This window comes from Rana temporaria, chromosome 4 (assembly GCF_905171775.1).
Source record: "Rana temporaria chromosome 4, aRanTem1.1, whole genome shotgun sequence".
Taxonomy (NCBI): Eukaryota; Metazoa; Chordata; class Amphibia; order Anura; family Ranidae; genus Rana; species Rana temporaria.
In genome coordinates this window covers 29,407,893-29,426,418 of record NC_053492.1, presented here as the reverse complement: position 1 = coordinate 29,426,418, position 18,526 = coordinate 29,407,893, and the positions used below count along the sequence as shown (strand labels likewise).

General features: G+C 47.2%; 1 protein-coding gene across 3 annotated transcripts in view; it reads left to right on the top strand.

Annotated features, from left to right (window-relative positions):
- Positions 1–18,526, top strand: part of LOC120936061 — a 59,262-nt gene that overhangs the window by 21,552 nt on the left and 19,184 nt on the right. For all 3 annotated transcript variants that reach the window (XM_040348162.1, XM_040348161.1, XM_040348163.1), the window contains exons 6-8: positions 3,582–3,671; positions 5,855–5,962; positions 14,659–14,757. In XM_040348162.1, the coding sequence (XP_040204096.1) occupies positions 3,582–3,671; positions 5,855–5,962; positions 14,659–14,757 (297 nt within the window). The remainder of the gene's footprint in view (positions 1–3,581; positions 3,672–5,854; positions 5,963–14,658; positions 14,758–18,526) is intronic.

Genomic DNA, 18,526 nt, shown 5'->3' with positions numbered 1-18,526 from the left:
TCTGCGACCTTGCAGGAGGGCATGCAAAGCAGCTTCAGCGGTAGCGGCCTGATGAGGGTCTTCATACAACAAGGACATAGCCTGAAAGAACGTGTCCAACCGGTCAAGGGATAAGTCCTTTTGCTCCATCAGACGGTGGGCCCACGCCTGCGGTTCACCCGATAGGAGGGCCATAACAAAACCTACTTTGGTAGCTTCTAGTGAGAAAGTTCGTGGCTGAAGCGCAAAGTAGAGCTCACAAGCATTCCGGAACGCTCTAAACTTGCTTCGTTCTCCTGCAAATCTTTCAGGCATGGGCACTTTAGGTTCAGGGGGCAGCATAATAACTGAAGGTGACGCGGATGCGCCAGACGAAGAAGAAGTGGATGGAGTAGACAGTTCCTGGACATGATTTTCAAGTCGGGTATAGCCTTCCTGCAGGGCCCTGACTGCTTGGGTAAGGCCATCCAGATGGCGACAAAGTTCCGTCATAGGGTCCATTCCCTGCGCAGGCTCAGACATGGCTGCTCAGTACTGTCACGTACCTGGTACAGAGCAGAGCCTGGCGTGCAGGGAATGGCAACTCTTGCTCCTCTGACTCCGGAACCCCTGGTAGAGCAGACAGGGAGCGCTAGAGTTCAGAGTCGCACAAGCGCCAGGAAGGTGCCGTGCAGGTCTGCGGTGGTCTCCTGAAGACTCCACAGATGCTGTGCAGGAACTGCAGAGATGCTGGAGGTAGACAGCAGACAACAGGAGCTTGGTGCAGATGGCTGGAACAGGCAGCAGGTGGGAGGTGTGCTGTAGTACAGATGCTGGCAGAGTCAGGCAGGCCGGGTCAAACACAGGCGGGCGGATCAGGTACAGGGGGAAGCCAAAGCAGAGTCGTAGTTCAAGCCGGATCAGTAACAGGCGGGCAGCAGACCGTTTGGAAGGAGAAGGCGGAAGCGAAGTCAGACAAGCCAGGGATCAGGGCAGGCAGAGAACAGCAGGGTCAATGGTAAGCCAAGGTCACAGGAAACAGGAGCCAATCAGGTAACAGGTATCAGGTAGGGTAAACAGGAACGCTGTTGACTGAGCAGCAGGGAGCTATGGGGAGAGCCCCATTAAATAGCCTAAGTGGCGCCAAAATGGCGTCAGCACGTGCCCGCGCGCGCGCCGCTATTGCGCGTGCGCGCGCGCCGCTATTGCGCACACCCGTGCGCGCCGACGTGCCGCGAGCGCGCGCTATTGCCGCTATTGCGCGCCGGTGCGCGATTAGCGCCACCTAGTGGTCGACCAAGTCCATGACACTGGTTCCAAAAATGAATGAATCTTTAATGGTCAGCTCTAAGGTTTTTATACAGTTACAAGCATGCTTCAGTAAGCACAGGGACAATGAAACTCTCCACCCCCAAAACATCACACAATGGGGGCTTCATACACATTCTTTTAGATAATGACATTCAAATGAGTTAATTATCCCCCAGACGTCCTGTCTCCGACAATAAGCTATTCACCTGCATAATACACATTCCTATGTGAGACGTTCTGTCTCCGACAATAAGCTATTCACACCTGATACACAATACACAGATGTCTGACCTTTAGAGGGTGCTCAGTCACATTCCACACCTTATCATCAATAGACTTTTCACACCATACAGTGTCATTCGCATCCACAATGAAAGGTCTTTCAGAAGCCAGACTCAATTAACACCTCAAAGTTAGACATCTGACCTTTACAGACTTAATCAGTACAATAGACACAAAACAGTTTTAGCATCACACAATGGACAATGGAATATCTTAGGAGCCCGACTCAATTAACACCTCAGCAGTCTATTGACCTGTTCATAAGGAACAACTTGTAATATTCTAAGATATCCTGCAAAACATGAATTATCATTAATGTCCCATCTCATGTAATCTGAGATATCAGTTCTCAGTCATCCTATGCCCCTATCGGACATAGGATGACCCAAGAGTCATTGGTGAAGCTGGCACAGGAGTACCCCACATCCTTCAGAAGTCTCTGGGTGTCACGGCCATTCCGTTACACGCCATATAACCTTTTCCTTGGAGTCCATTGAGGAACACTCCCCTCTGTATTTCTGATCATGCTCTCAGTACTGCTTTGCTACAAGGCCGAGGGAATCTACAGTTTGCTCATTGCCAATGTCTGGCCCTCCTGTAGACGGCAGTCTAACCCGAAGGTGAAAGATTTCTTGTGTCCTTTAAAGTGGTTGTAAACCCTTACAGACCACTTTAACCTTCAGGTAAGCCTAGATTAAGGCTTACCTGTAGGTGCAACAAATATCTCCTAAACCTCCACGGTTTAGGAGATATTTGCTGAAAAGACTGCACCGATGGCACAGGCGCACTGAGCGTGCCGTTAGTGAAGGCGATCGTGCCAATTGCAGTGCCGGAGCAGCGATACCCAGAAGTAACTCGGGTATCATGGCAGCGGCGGAGGAGAGGACGATAGTCGCTTCGGGGGCTTCGATCTCAGGTAAGTAATTCATACTAGCTCATTATGCCTTTCTCTTGCAGGTTTTTTTTTTTTAAAGAAATGTATTAGAGGGTTTACTTCCTCATTAATGCAGATATCCCCAACCCCGGGGCCACAGTCCGCACAAAGCTATCACAGACCGCGGTCGAGCCGCTCACCTCCTGCTGTGCGGCCATACCTGTGTGCCCTCTCCCTAATGCGGGAGGAGCTGCAGATTGGAATGGAGAGCACTTCCCCCACCCCCTGCCCTGCTGATAGGGTGACATTGTTGAGTGGGTGGGGGAACCGGAAGAGAGGACACACGGAGTGATCACAGCCTCTGCCCTGCAAAAGGTAGGAGTCCTGTGTAGGGGAGGCAGCGATCAGAATAGGAAAGAGTGATGTTAGGAAGGAAAAACGGGCCAGGCTGCAGGGAGCCTGTGTTGGGCAGGGTGCCTGGGTTAGGCAGGGGCACTGTAATCATTACAGTGCCCCTTTACAGTGTAGTCCCCATTGCATTAATATAAAGTGGACTGCCCTGTAAAGGGGCACTGTAATGTAAAGATGGGGCTGTGATGTAAAGGGGAATGTAGGACCCTTATTTAAAAGAGACATGTCCTGTAAAGATGGGCTGAGGACAGACTCTGTGAATTTCCCCGTTCCCTGGGAAAATTATTGGCTGCCATGAAGCCGATCCCTGGTGCCAAAAAAGCTTGGGGACCTAATCGTAAAGTTCATGCATTCCTATGGACAGGTAGGTAAACTGATTTTATGGCCGTTTTTACACCCGCCTCCCTCCAGGTCCAATTGGTCCACTGAAAAAAATGGAAGGGGATCAGACGGTAGTTGGATGTCAACAGACAGGTGGAGTTCATTTACTCCTAGATGCCCATAGAGTGGGCTCTGTCCTTGTCCACATTGCAGACACAGATGTGTCACCCGCATTGCAAAAAAAAAATGCAATGCACAAAAAAAGAAGTAAGTTCCCCCCCCCCCTTGTGAGCACTCATATTCTGGTATGTACACTTCAATGGGAGAATGCCACACTCCCCCTGTGTTTACTGGTCCTTGGTGACGTTGGTTTGGTCAGTTCATGATCCGTCCTCTCTGAGCTCTCCTATGTCTTCCTCTACAGCTTGCACCCCAGATTTACTACTGAGGATAAATCAGGACGATGCCTCGTGTTACAGGGACCTTCCACCGCAGAGCCCCGCCCACAGCGCCGGTAAGTGCCTAGTGTATGTGGCACAAAATTGTGATTCTACGTGCCCTTTGAGACCCAACTTGAAGGACTCAAAGAGGGTTTGCATGCCAGCACTACTCTTTATCTAAAGTTCAGCTTTCAGGTGTTTTTTTTATTATTATTATTTATTTTTTATTTATTTTTTCCTTTTTAAGGGTACATTTTGACTTTGCATTATATATATATTTATATTTATATTTATATATATATATATATATATATATATATATATATATATATATATATATATATATATATATATATATATATATATAAAATCTTATAATAAATAAAAAATAAAGATTAATACATTTTTATAGTGATTTTTATTTTTTAATCTTTATTATAAGGTAATTAAAGACAATTGTGTTGTATGTTAATACTGATAAGAGCAATATTCAAAACATTTCACCTGCGTCACCTTGAAACTTGACTCAGCAGTGTATGGACATGTTGAAATGAATGTGCTTGCAATGCATCCCAATGTGCCAAAAATCGAGCCTACCATGCAGGACACTGCCACGTGTTTCCCCGCAATGCAGCACACTGCCACGTGTTTCCCCGCAATGCAGCGCCCTGCCACGTGTTTCCCCGCAATGTAGCACCCTGCCACGTGTTTCCCCGCAATGCAGCACCCTGCCACGTGTTTCCCCGCAATGCAGCACCCTGCCACGTGTTTCCCCGCAATGCAGCACCCTGCCACGTGTTTCCCCGCAATGCAGCACCCTGCCACGTGTTTCCCCGCAATGTAGCACACTGCCACGTGTTTCCCCGCAATGCAGCACCCTGCCACGTGTTTCCCCGCAATGTAGCACACTGCCACGTGTTTCCCCGCAATGCAGCACCCTGCCACGTGTTTCCCCGCAATGCAGCACCCTGCCACGTGTTTCCCCGCAATGCAGCACCCTGCCACGTGTTTCCCCGCAATGCAGCACCCTGCCACGTGTTTCCCCGCAATGCAGCACCCTGCCACGTGTTTCCCCGCAATGCAGCACCCTGCCACGTGTTTCCCCGCAATGCAGCACCCTGCCACGTGTTTCCCCGCAATGCAGCACACTGCCACGTGTTTCCCCGCAATGCAGCTCTCTGCAACACAAGTGCATTTCCATTAGTGCATTGGGGTGACATTCAAAATATATGGCAAAACAGTAACATATGTTACATGCTTTATCACGGCACATTGGTTTAATTGGGACCCTAATAAAGTGAGCTACACTACCCACAAAAACAAAACACTCGCTAAAAAACGAAGTATTAAAAAGAGTTCTAGAAAAGCAAAAATGAACGAGTACACTGAGCAAACAAAAGAGTCTCTGCACAGGGGGCCAGATTCACAGTTATCTGCGGCGGCGTAACATATCCCCTTTACGTTACACCGCCACAAGTTTTCATCGCAAGTGCCTGATTCACCAAGCACTTGCGTGTAAACTTACGGCGGTGTAGCGTAAAGCCGCCCGGCGCAAGTCCGCCTAATTCAAATGGGGCGTGTACCATTTAAATTAGGCGCGTTCCCGCGCCGAACGTTCTGCGCATGCTCCGTTAGGAAATTTCCCGACGTACTTTGCGCGAAATTACGGTGCCCCGACGTATTGTTTGAACGGTGACGTGCGTTACGTCGTTTCGTATTCCCGGACGTCTTACGCAAAAAAATCAAAATTTGAAATTCGACGCGGGAACAACGGCCATACTTTAACATGGCTGTTCTAAAGATAAGCCATGAAAAAGCAGGCCTAAGTTTGCGACGGGAAAAACCGACTAGCGACGACGTAAGAGATTGCGACGAACGCGCATCTTCATGGATCGCCTTAATCAGCTAATTTGCATACCCAACGCTGGAAAACGACGCAAACTCCACCCAGCGGCTGCCGGAAAATTACACCTAGGATCCGAAGGCGTGCGAAGCCGTACGCCTGTCGGATCTTAGCCAAAAGCCGTCGTATCTTTTTTGTGAATTACAAATAAAGATAAGACGCGGCAAATTTGAAAATACGCCGGAGAATCAGTAGATACTCCGGCGTATTTCCTCTGTGAATCTGGCCCAATGTTTCTAAGGCGACCCCACCCATCCCTAGGCATTTATCTGTGCGGTACTTAGTCACTTCTTGGTTTTGCCAACTGTTGCTATTCTTTCAGTGCCATTGTGTTCCTCTTCCCTTTGTGTGCAGCTGACACCACCGTCCCCTCCGTCTTCTCCAAACAAAAAGACTCGGAGGAGAAGAGGAAGGAGAGCCGTCCTGTGGAGAGGCCGGAGGTCAGGATCAACCAGTCACACCGTGAGTCAGGGATCCTCGGGGGTGGGGACAAGTGATTGTATAGTAAGTAGGATATCTAGCAGAGCCCATCATAAGACTGTAGAGTATTGAATATGCAAATTGTTACTTGAAGGTTTCTTCTTTATGCCTATACCATTTGCCACAGTTCTATGCAGACCTTACTTAAAGGGGTTGTAAAATCAGAAGTTTTTTTTTTTATCTTAATGCATTAAGATAATGCACTAAGAAAAGTACTCCTGACACTATGAGTGGAATACAGGGGACAGAGTGGGTGGATTATAAAAGGGGTGTGGCTTATGAGAAGTCGGAGAAATTGAGAACCAGCTCTCAAATTTTTGCTGTCGGAAAATCCCGGACGTCAGAGCTCGGTGTATAATGTGCAGTTTGGTATATGATGTGCAGCCTGGTATATGATGTACAGAGCCCGGTGTATAATGTGCAGCCTGGTATATGATGTGCAGAGCCCGGTGTATGATGTGCAGCCTGGTATTTGATGTGCAGAGCTTGGTGTATAATGTGCAGAGCTCGGTGTATAATGTGCAGCCTGGTATATGATGTACAGAGCCCGATGTATATTGTGCAGCCTGGTATATGATGTGCAGAGCTTGGTGTATAATGTGCAGCCTGGTATATGATGTGCAGAGCCTGGTGTATAATGTGCAGCCTGGTATATGATGTGCAGAGCCCGGTGTATATGATGTGCAGAGCCCGGTGTATATGATGTGCAGAGCCCGGTGTATATGATGTGCAGAGCCCGGTGTAACAGTGTAATTTTTCACTAACAGTGTAATTTTTCAGTTCAATTTAACACTAACAGTGTAGTTTTTCAGTTTGTTTGCGCCGATCTGTAAGGCTGCGCTATATACCATGATTTGTGATGCTGGGGCTGTATGCTCTGTCCTGTGATGCCGGGGCTGTATACTCTGTCCTGTGATGCTGGAGCTGTATACTCTGTCCTGTGATGCTGGGGCTGTATACTCTGTCCTGTGATGCTGGGGCTGTATACTCTGCCCTGTGATGCTGGGGCTGTATACTCTGTCCTGTGATGCTGGGGCTGTATACTCTGTCCTGAGATGCTGAGCTATATACTCTGTCCTGTGATGCTGGGGCTATATACTCTGTCCTGTGATGCTGGGGCTGTATACCCTGTTTTGTGATGCTGGGGCTGTATACCCTCTCCTGTGATGCTGGGGCTGTATACTCTGTCCTGTGATGCTGGGGCTGTATACTCTGTCCTGTGATGCTGGGCTGTATACTCTGTCCTGTGATGCTGGAGCTGTATACTCTGTCCTGTGATGCTGGAGCTGTATACTCTGTCCTGTGATGCTGGAGCTGTATACTCTGTCCTGTGATGCTGGGGCTGTATACTCTGTCCTGTGATGCTGGGGCTGTATACTCTGTCCTGTGATGCTGGGCTATATACTTTGTCCTGTGATGCTGGTGCTGGGGCTGTATACTCTGTCCTGTGATGCTGGGGCTGTATACTCTGTCCTGTGATGCTGGGGCTGTATACCCTGTCCTGTGATGCCGGGGCTGTATAATCTGTCCTGTGATGCTGGGGCTGTATACTCTGTCCTGTGATGCTGGGGCTGTATACTCTGTCTTGTGATGCTGGGGCTGTATACCCTGTCCTGTGATGCCGGGGCTGTATACCCTGTCCTGTGATGCCGGGGCTGTATACTCTGTCCTGTGATGCTGGGGCTGTATAATCTGTCCTGTGATGCTGGGGCTGTATACTCTGTCCTGTGATGCTGGGGCTGTATACTCTGTCCTGTGATGCTGGGGCTGTATACTCTGTCCTGTGATGCTGGGCTGTATACTCTGTCCTGTGATGCTGGGGCTGTATACTCTGTCCTGTGATGCTGGGCTATATACTTTGTCCTGTGATGCTGGTGCTGGGGCTGTATACTCTGTCCTGTGATGCTGGGGCTGTATACTCTGTCCTGTGATGCTGGGGCTGTATACCCTGTCCTGTGATGCCGGGGCTGTATACCCTGTCCTGTGATGCCGGGGCTGTATACCCTGTCCTGTGATGCCGGGGCTGTATACCCTGTCCTGTGATGCCGGGGCTGTATGCTCTGTCCTGTGATGCTGGGGCTGTATACTCTGTCCTGTGATGCTGGGGCTGTATAATCTGTCCTGTGATGCTGGGGCTGTATACTCTGTCCTGTGATGCTGGGGCTATATACTCCTGACACTATGAGTGGAATACAGGGGACAGAGTGTGTGGATTATATAAGGGGTGTGGCTTATGAGAAGTGGGAGGGGAAAAGTGTGGAGGGGCAGGGTCTTGCGCCCTCCATCCTAAAACCACCAGCCGCCACTGGTGGGCTATAAAATGAAGTGTGTAGAGTTGTCGTTGTGATGTGTGTTAATGGAGGATGTGTGTAGGGATATATTGTTTCTCGGGACAGGTGACTTGTGGTGTCACAATGCCGTCCGGTGTAGTTTCGGTGACACGCAGCTCTTGCCGTGTTTTGGTTATTTTTACAAGCCCTTTCCCTCTGAATGTTTGCGTCCCTCAGGTAGAACTCGCAATATCTCCACGCTCGATATAACACGGGAGGGGCAAGCAGGGCTGTTATTATGTTTGTCCCGTTCCATGTTTGTGGTGTCTCCCTGCTGGCCACCACCATATAAAGCCGCGCCATGGGAGTGAGTGGCAGGTGTCCCGGTACCCCAGAGGAGAGGCGGAGATGTCTTCACTTATAGAAAAAGTTCAGCCTCCTGCCAGCCCTCCTGGGGACCGTCTGGTCCTTTTTGTATGTGTTTACTGCATTGTGATCTCAGATATAGAAAGTGTTTCCCATCCCAGGAGGACGTCGTGGATCTCCAAGTTTATTCTCTGCAGAGTGTAAGCTCTTCATGTCCGCCCTGCCTGGAAAATCTCCACAGCAAAGCTATGACAAAAGACCATTCTTTGTTCATCCTTGCAGAAAAGTAAAATAAACTTTTATTAAATGTAATAATAATATTTTAATATTTTGGATAATGAAAAACAAGGAAGCTTAGGCCTGCAGAAGGCCGCAAAGCCGCGGCCTCAATTACCGGCCGGCGCGGGCCCGCCGCGATCGTGTGGCAGGGGAGGTGGGGGCGCACAGAGACACAGTATTCTAACACCCTAGAGCAGGGTTTGACAAATTTGCTTGGAATCTAGGAGCCAGCTAAAAAAGTTAGGAGCCAGAAAACGCACCCCGTCCCGACGAGCTTGCGCACAGAAGCGAACACATACGTGAGCAGCACCCGCATATGTAAACAGTGTTCAAACCACACATGTGAGGTATCGCCGCGATTGGTAGAGCAAGAGCAATAATTCTAGCCCTAGACCTCCTCTGCAACTCAAAACATGCAACCTGTAGATTTTTTTTAAACATTGCCTATGAAGATTTTAAAGGGTAAAAGTTTGTCGGCATTCCACGAGTGGACGTAATTTTGAAGCGTGACATGTTGGGTATGAATTTACCCAGCGTAACATTATCTTTCATAATATTAAAAAAAATGGGGATAACTTTACTGTTGTCTTATTTTTTAATTAAAAAAAAAGTGTAATTTTTCCCAAAAAAGTGCGCTTGTAAGACCGCTGCACAAATACGGCGTGACATAAAGTATTGCAACGATCGCCATTTTATTCTCTATGGTGTTAGGATAAAAAATATATATAATTTTTGGGGGTTCTAATTAGAGGGAAGAAGATGGCAGTGAAAATAGTGAAAAATGACATTAAAATTGCTGTTTAACTTGTAATACCAACAGCCACCACCAGATGGCGCCAGCTTACACATCTGGTGGTAATAGCTTGTAATACCAACGGCTCACCACCAGATGGCGCCAGCTCACAAAGAAAAAAAAAAATATTTTTTTGCCCCCCTTCCAAGCCAAGTCGCCAGGACCATATTTCTAGTCGCCCTGGCGACCGGGATTTGTCGAGCCCTGCCCTAGAGAATAAAATGGCTATCTTTGCAATACTTTCTGTCACACCGTATTTGCGCAGCGGTCTTACAAGCGCACTTTTTTGGGGACAAAAATACACTTTTTTAAATTAAAAAAGAAGACAACAGTAAAGTTAGCCCAATTTTTATATTGTGAAAGATAATGTTACGCCGAATAAATTGATACCCAACATGTCACGCTTCAAAATTGCGTCCGCTTGTGTAATGGCGACAAACTTTTACCCTTTTAAAATCTCCATAGGCGATGTTTAAAAAATTCTACACGTTGCATGTTTTGAATTACAGAGGAGGTCTAGGGCTAGAATTATTTCTCTCACTCTACCAATCACGGCGATACCTCACATGTGTGGTTTGAACACCGCTTTCAAATGCGGGCGCTACTCACGTATGCGTTCGCTTCTGCATGCGAGCTTGGCGGGACAGGGCGCGTTTTCTGGCTCCTAACTTTTTTAGCTGGCTCCTAGATACCAAGCAAATTTGTCAAACTCTGGCCACGTTATTGGTATCAGTGGGAGGAATAGTGTCCCATTGTTGGTGCCAAGTTATGAGACGGGAGCGCTCGTTCTGGTAAAACTACCGTTCATAATGGAGTAAGCACATTCATCACGCTGTAACAGACAGAAAAGCGCGAATCGTCTTTTACTAACAAGGAATCAGCTAAAGCAGCCCAAAGGCGAATGGAACTTCCCCTTTATAGTGCCGTCGTACGTGGTGTACGTCACCGCGCTTTGCTAGATCATTTTTTAAAAACGATGGTGTGTAGGCAACATCGTTTTAATGATGAAGTTGGAAAAACGTCTTTTTTTTTTAACATGCTGAAAAATGATCGTGTGTTTACACGGCATTACACTGACACCAATGATGGGCACTGTTCCTCCCACTGAGTAGTATCTCAGCAATGGTGTCAGTTTGAGTAATAGTGCTCCATTGTTGGTGGCAGCGGGAGGAATGGCGCCCCATTGTTGGTGCCAGTTGCGGAAATAGTGCCCAATTTGTGTCAGCGGAAGGAATTCTACTCCATTGTTGGTGTCAGTGGGAGAAATGGTGGCCCATTGTTGGTTTCAGTGGGAGGAGTAGTGTTCCATCATTGGTATCAGTGGGAGGAGTAGTGTTCCATCATTGGTATCAGTGGGAGGAGTAGTGCCCCATCCTTGGTATCAGTGGGAAGATTAGTACCCCATCCTTGGTATCAGTGGGAGGATTAGTGCCCCATCCTTGGTATCAGTGGGAAGATTAGTGCCCCATCATTGGTATCAGTGGGAGGATTAGTGCATGCGCCGTTCATGAAAGAATCCCAGTGCGCATGCTCAAAATTCCGCCGCAAATCGTCATTGCTTTCGACGTGAACGTAAATGACGTCCAGCCCTATTCGCGAACGACTTACGCAAACAACGTAAAATGTTCAAAATTCGACGCGGGAACGACGTCCATACTTAACATAGGACACGCCTCATATAGCAGGGGTAACTTTACGTCGGAAAAAGCCTAACGTAAACTACGTAAAAAATTGCGCTGGGTGGACGTACGTTTCTGAATCGGCGTAACTACCTAATTTGCATATTCCTCGCATTAATATACGGAAGCGCCACCTAGCGGCCAGCGTAAATATGCAGCCTAAGATACAACGGTGTAAGACACTTACGCCGGTCGGATCTTAGGGAAATCTATGCTATTTATATTCTATGAATCAGCCGTATAGATACGACGCCGCAACTCAGAGATATGACGGCGTATCTGGAGATAGCCATCGTATCTCGTACCTGAATCTAGCCCTGTGTATTTTATCACCCCATATAATATACACTGATCAGTCATAACCTTACGAACACTGATGGTGGCTAGGGATGAGCCGAACACCCCCTGGTTCGGTTCGTACCAGAACAGGCCAAAAATTAGTTTGAACACCGTTTAAAGTCTATGGGACACGAACGGGAAAAATCAAAAGTGATAATTGTAAAGGCTAATATGCAAATTATTGTCATAAAAAGTGTTTGGGGACCCGGGTCCTGCCCCAGGGGACATGTATCAAAGCAAAAAAAAAAAAGTTTTAAAACTCCAGTTTTTTCGGGAGCAGTGATTTTAATAATGCTTAAAGTCAAACAATAAAAGTGAAATATTCCTTTAAATTTTGTACCTGGAGGGGTGTGTATAGTATGCCTGTAAAGTGGCGCTTGTTTCCAGTGTTTAGAAAAGTCCCTGCACAAAATGACATTTCTAAAGGATAGAAAGTCATTTAAAACTTCGGTCCAAAATTTTAAAACATGCTTTAAAATCGAACCGATGGACCGCTGACTGATCGGTCCAAACCGATGGTTAGTACAGAAAAGCATCGGTTCAAAACCTGCGCATGCTCAGAATCAAGTCGACGCATGCTTGGAAGCATTGAACTTCGTTTTTTTCAGCACGTCTTGTGCTTTACGTCACCGCGTTCTGACCCGATCGATTTTTAACTGATGGTGTGTACGCACATCAGACCATCAGGCCACTTCAGCGGTGAACCGATGGAAACGGCCCGTCGGACCATTCTCATCGGTTTGGAACGGAACGGTTTACAACCCCTTTAAGCCACAGGGATTTCTAAGTCCGGGTTCACACTGAGCTGCGGGAGTGAAGCTGTGTGAGTTCAGCTGAACTCGCACGATTTCACTCCCGCTTGTCAGACCCTATTTCAGCCGCGATTACAGGGCACCCTGATGTAAGAGGGGACTCTGATGCTAGAAGTCCAAAGGCAATATGGGGGATATATGGGGGACTCACACATTCCCGAAAATGGCTGTTCAGTAATAGAGGTCGACCAATATATCAGCCGATATTTGGCCATTTTTGATCGGCATCAGCCGATTATTATCAAAATTAGGCCGATATTTCACACCATGCCGTTAACGTGTTCCTCCCTTCTCTACACTCCATAGCAGTGAGGTGCTTGCCAAAGCCGCTGAGTGTGTGAAACTGACACCTAACTAAATGCAGAGAGAGAGAGAGAGGAGCTGTCAAAATTAAGCGTTGATGTCGGGGGTGGGCGGGACCTGGGGTGGACAGGACCCAGCAGCTATCAAACACCAGCCAATGGGATGGGATCTGGGCGAGCCGCTACGTGTATGTGGCCATGCCCCCTTTCTTATACAGCCCAATCATTGGCTGTGTCTGATAGGGTGGGCGGGACCCAGCAGCTAACATCAATGCTACAGCTTGTCTCTCTCATGCATTCAGTTACATGTCCATTCCACACAGTTAGACTATCGGCTCAGTGTGAAACCTGCCAGTGCCAATCAGTGCAATCTGCCAGTGCCACCTGCCAGTGCCATCTGCCATTGACAATAAGTGCCAACTAGTGCCATCTGCCAGTGCCAATCAGTGCTTGCCAGAGCCACCTGCCAATGCCATCTGCCTGTGCCATCTGTACTGAGGACATCAAGTGTGTGGTAGAGTGACAGGAGCAAGCGGGCGGAGTGGAGTGGGTAGTTTAAAAAATGTAAACATAAATAAAAAAATCGGCCTCATATATCGCCCATCGGCAGCTCCGATTCCCAAATTTTCGGCATCGGCTAGAGAAAACCTCATATCGGTCGACCTCTATTCAGGAGCCATCTTAATAATTGGGCACACCTGAGCACTGCCCAGGGGCCCCAGGTGCATGGGGGCCCCATGATCAGGGCCAGGAAAAAGGGGGGGGGATGCTGTGTTGGGGGGTGAACTGGAAATTTGTCCACTCGTGCCGCTCTTTTTTGACAGGGGTGATGTAACTGCAATGTCACTCCTGTCAGAAAGAGGTGGCCGGCTGGCTTCTGCTGGAGAGAGGATTCAGCTTTCTCCTCCTTCCTGCAGGGGGAGGAAATAAGCCGGCACTGAGACTGAGAACTCACCTCAGTCTCAGTGCAGGAGAGGAAGGAGGAGACGCCTTCATTGTAGGTTGGAACAGCATTTGTGATCTGTGGGTACAAGGGGGGGGGGGGCTGATATATGAAGAAACTGTGATAGAGGACAATTGATGTATGAGGACACAGTGACGGGGGACACTTGATATATGGGGACACCTAAGGTATGGAGACACTGTGATGGGGCACACTAAATGTATGGGGACACTGGGATGAGGGCACTGTGATGGCAGAACCTGATGTAAGGGGGCAAAATGATGGGGAATCCTGTATAGGGACACTGTAATGGGGACACCTGATGCAGGATGGTAGGGGCCCCAGGGCATTACTTTGCCCAGGGGCCCATGATGCTATTAAGATGGCACTGCCTCTATTCAGTAATGCTGGTTGCTGAGATGACCATAGGCTGGAAACCATAGACAATCAGAGTGAAGAAATGTCACCAGCACACCAAGGATTCCTCCAAAGCTTTATTTTCTTGGTAACCTAGTAAACATACGGCAACATTTCGGAGTCACGCAAGGCCCCTTCTTCAGGCAAGGGACAAAGCTTGATGAAGGGGCTCTGCGTGGCTCCGAAACGTTGCAGAATGTTTACTATGTGACCAAAAAATAAAAGGTCACATAGTAACCTTTTGGACCCTTTTGAGGAATCCTTGGTGTGCTGGTTACATTTCTTCACTCTGATGCTAGAAGGACTCTTATAGGGACCCTAATGTAAGTGATGAGGGTTTTTCGTTCTGTGAATATTTGTAAAATATATGATGAGGCCCTCTGAAACTGAAAGAGACCCCTGTTCTAGAACATATTCTGGGTTGAAGTTGGAGCCATTGTTCTCTCTTCATAATAATTGTGTTTGGTTCTGTTTGTAGGACAGATCACTTCCCAACCAATCAAACAAGAGAAACTGGACTACATCAAGGTGTCAGTGGGAGAGCAGAACCGTAACAGTACCATGGTCACCACACGAGGTAAAATGCATGCTGGTGTTAAATCGGATTTGGGGGTCTTAATTAAGACGATCAGATGAGATAGTAGATCCAGATGATAAGATAAGTAGGTGCTTTAATTATACAAACATTGCAATGGAGAAATACAACACAGATCCCGGCATATAAGCGAGTAAAAGTGAAAGTGTTTCTGAGCTTACAACTACGGGGTGTACAATTTATACGAATGAATATTCATAAGATATGGGTGTGTATCAAGTGTATTTCAGGCGTGATAAAGGTGTGATCGTATAGTTTTAGTCCAATCAAAGTCCATTTCTTCTTTATAACAAGGGAACAGTTAAATGGGTGGTTACATCACGTGACTGGCAAAAAAACATTTTTCAGGAGTCTCTGGCCAGTTCAAACTGGTCTAGTAGAAAGTCTATTCCGAACAGGCCTTATCAGCATCCTATGTCTGATTCCCAAGGACAAAACGAAGAAGCTGTGAACATCTGTGAAAAAGCAAACAAGGGTGCATTATCAATCCTTAAAGTGAACGTCTATATTTATATATCTATATCTATCTCAACATTATCAGACCCCTAAATTATACTCACTGGGAAATATTTAAATATTCTATATTCTTATTCAAACAATACCTTGATTCTTCCTAGGGCATATGTAGTATGCCCTGTCCTTCTCCACTGCTGCTCCTCCTTTTGCATATCCAAGCAATTCCTGGCTGTCAAAACGACAGCTGGGATTTGCTGTGTACATGCAGAAGCAACTGCTGTCAAACAGCCCATGACAGTGTTTATAAACCTTGTTCAGGCAGGAGAGATACAAAGCAACAGTGTTTTTTAAAATAGGTGAGTCTGGTCACAGGGACAGGAAGTAATGGCCAGAAATAATTCCTAAGGGCTCATGCACACTGCAGCTCAAGACGCGGCTCCTACAGGCTTTTGAGCTCTTATTTTTTTTTTCTGCCTAGAAACCCCCTCCAAGTTTGCCAATGTGTCCATGCACACTATGGCTTTTTCAGGCATATGCTCCTACAGGCAGAAAAAACCCCCACCAATCTCGCGTTTTTGAGAGGAGCTAGTGCACCACAGAGCTCAAAGAAGCTCAAAAACTTGCGAAAATGATTGTTCCAGTTTTTTGTTTTGTTTATACAGTGGTTAACCACACGCCGATATACGTCGGCAGAATGGCAGCGGTAGGCAAATGGGCGTACATGTGCGTCCCCTTTAAGAATGTGTGCGCTGCGCACACCGAAGCACTCCCAGCGACCCTACCTGCAGACTCCAAGTCTGCTGGAGTCCCGCGATCATGTCACAGAGAGGCAGAACAGGGGGATACATGTGTAAACAAGGCATTTCCCTGTTCTGCCTAGGGACAGGACACTGATCGTCTACTTCCTGTCATCGGGAGCAGCGATCAGTGATGTGTCACTCATAGCCACGCCCCCTAACAGTTAGAATCACTCCCTAGGACACACTTAACCCCTTCCTAGCCCCCTAGTGGTTAAACCCAATGTATATAGAAACCATGGCTTTTTATAGAGTAGGGCTTGGAACCATTTAGACCAGGGTTGTCCAAACTTTTTTTCAAAAAGGGACAGATTTTGTAAAAGGAGTTGTAAAGGAAAATGTTTTTTCACCTTAATGCTTTCTATGCATTAAGGTGAAAAAACTTCAGAGTATACCGGCCCGGCCCTCCGTTATACTTACCTGACCCCTCTAAAGTCCCACGCTCGGTCCCGAGATCCTCTTCGCCGCTCAGCCAGCTGCTGATTGGCTAGAGCGGATGGATTGAAAGCACCGCAGCCATTGGCTGGTGCTGCTGTCAATCACATCCAGTGACGCGGCGCGCCGAGGGACGGGGCCGAGTGATACAGTGAGCGGCTATGGCCACTCGCTGTATCACGGGAGCGCGCCCGCAAGGACTCCACACAATGCAAGCTCTTTTGCATGAATGTGTGGAGTTCTTGCGGGAAGGACCCGAGACAGCTGCCGAGGGACCCCAGAAGATGTGGATCGGGGTCACTCTGTGCAAAACGAGCTGCACAGTGGAGGTAAGTATAACATGTTTTGTTAGTTTAAAAAAAATATTTTTTACAACCCCTTTAAGTGAACATGCGTGAGGGCCGACCATTTTGCCTGAAAGTCTTTGAACCATTAAAATTCGATCCAATGCCGCGTACACATGATCGTACATTCCGACTACAAATGTTCGATGTGAGCTTTTTGTCGGACAGTCCGACTGTGTGTATCAGAATCAGAAGGTCCTCCAATAGAATATGTGTGTTGCAGAGTAGAAGGTATTCACATGTCCATCATGTATTCCTATATTAAGATGAGACGTGAATACGTTCTGTATAGGAATGTACTTTTTGACCACTTTTTTTTTTTTTTTGCGATGGATAGATGTGACGGCTAATATTATCCCTTGCCAGTCGCTGTTTTGTAAAGTCGTCATCACCGTTGTTTTCCAGACGTTGTTGTAGTATGAGTCGTGTAATTAGCCGATCTCCCGGGAAAGTAGACAGACGCTCTTCTCACATCTTTTCCCAGGCGGCCTGTTCTTCTGAGCTCAACAAATCTCATATCTATCATTACCGGCTTTTTATACAGCAGACGTGGCGCCTGCGTCACTTTGTTGAAACATAACCTTTACAACATTGTGTTATTATGTGTTTTTTTCATTCTTCTTTTCTTTTGTATTGTTAAGGGAGTTTGGTTATTTTTTGCTGTTTTTACTGCTTTTCTTGTATCCCAATATCTGCAGTTCTGTCCTGGATAGATAAATCAATACATTGCTACTTTATGATGATCGGGGAGTTAATTGTTTTAATAAATGACTCTGTACCACATAAGCTTACACTCTAATGCCCCCTCCACAGTCGCACAATTTTTATTATACATTTATATTATATACAGTGCCTTGAAAAAGTATTCATGCACCTTGAAGTTCTCCACATTTTGTCATGTTACAAACAAAAACGTAAATGTATTTTATTGGGATTTTTTGTGATAGACCAACACAAAGTGGCACAGAATTGTGAAGTGGAAGGAAAATTATGATACATGGTTTTCCCAATTTATTTATTTTTTACAAATAAATATGTGAAAAGTGTGGTGTGCATTTGTATTCAGCCCCCCGGAGTCAATACTTTGTAGAACCTCCTTTCACTGCAATTACAGCTGCAGGTATTTTTGGGGATGTCTCTACCAGCTTTGCCCGTCTAGAAAGTGAAATTTTTGCCCATACTTCTTTGCAAAATAGCTCAAGCTCTGTCAGATTGGATGGAGAGCGTCTGTGAGCAGCAATTTTCAAGTCTTGCCACTAGGGTTTCACCGATAGTGATACTAGTATTGGTAATGATACAAGCTACAATGCTTGACCCAATACCTGGGCAATCAGGGAGGATCGGTGCGGCAGCTGAAAGCCGCTTCTCTCCTGGTGGCTTTCAGCTGCTTTATTGAAATCTATACAGGAAGACAGGGCTGGCGCTACTACTAGGCAAATTAGGCAGCCGCCTAGAGCGCACTGCCGCCTAGGGCGCAGGCACGGCCACTGGTTCCCTCAATGTGTGACACTGACAGTAGTAGTCCTTACCGCGCAGTCCTGTGGAGGGAGAGGAGGCGCTGGGAGCTTGTCACAACCTCGATCATCCAGTCAGTGGGTGGATCCATGTGCTCCCCCTCCCCTGGCTCCTTCCCTTCTCCCACGCTCTGCGGATCTCCTACCATGTGCAGAGCGCGGATAATGATGACTGCCATCGCCGCTGAGCAGCTCCTTGACCTCC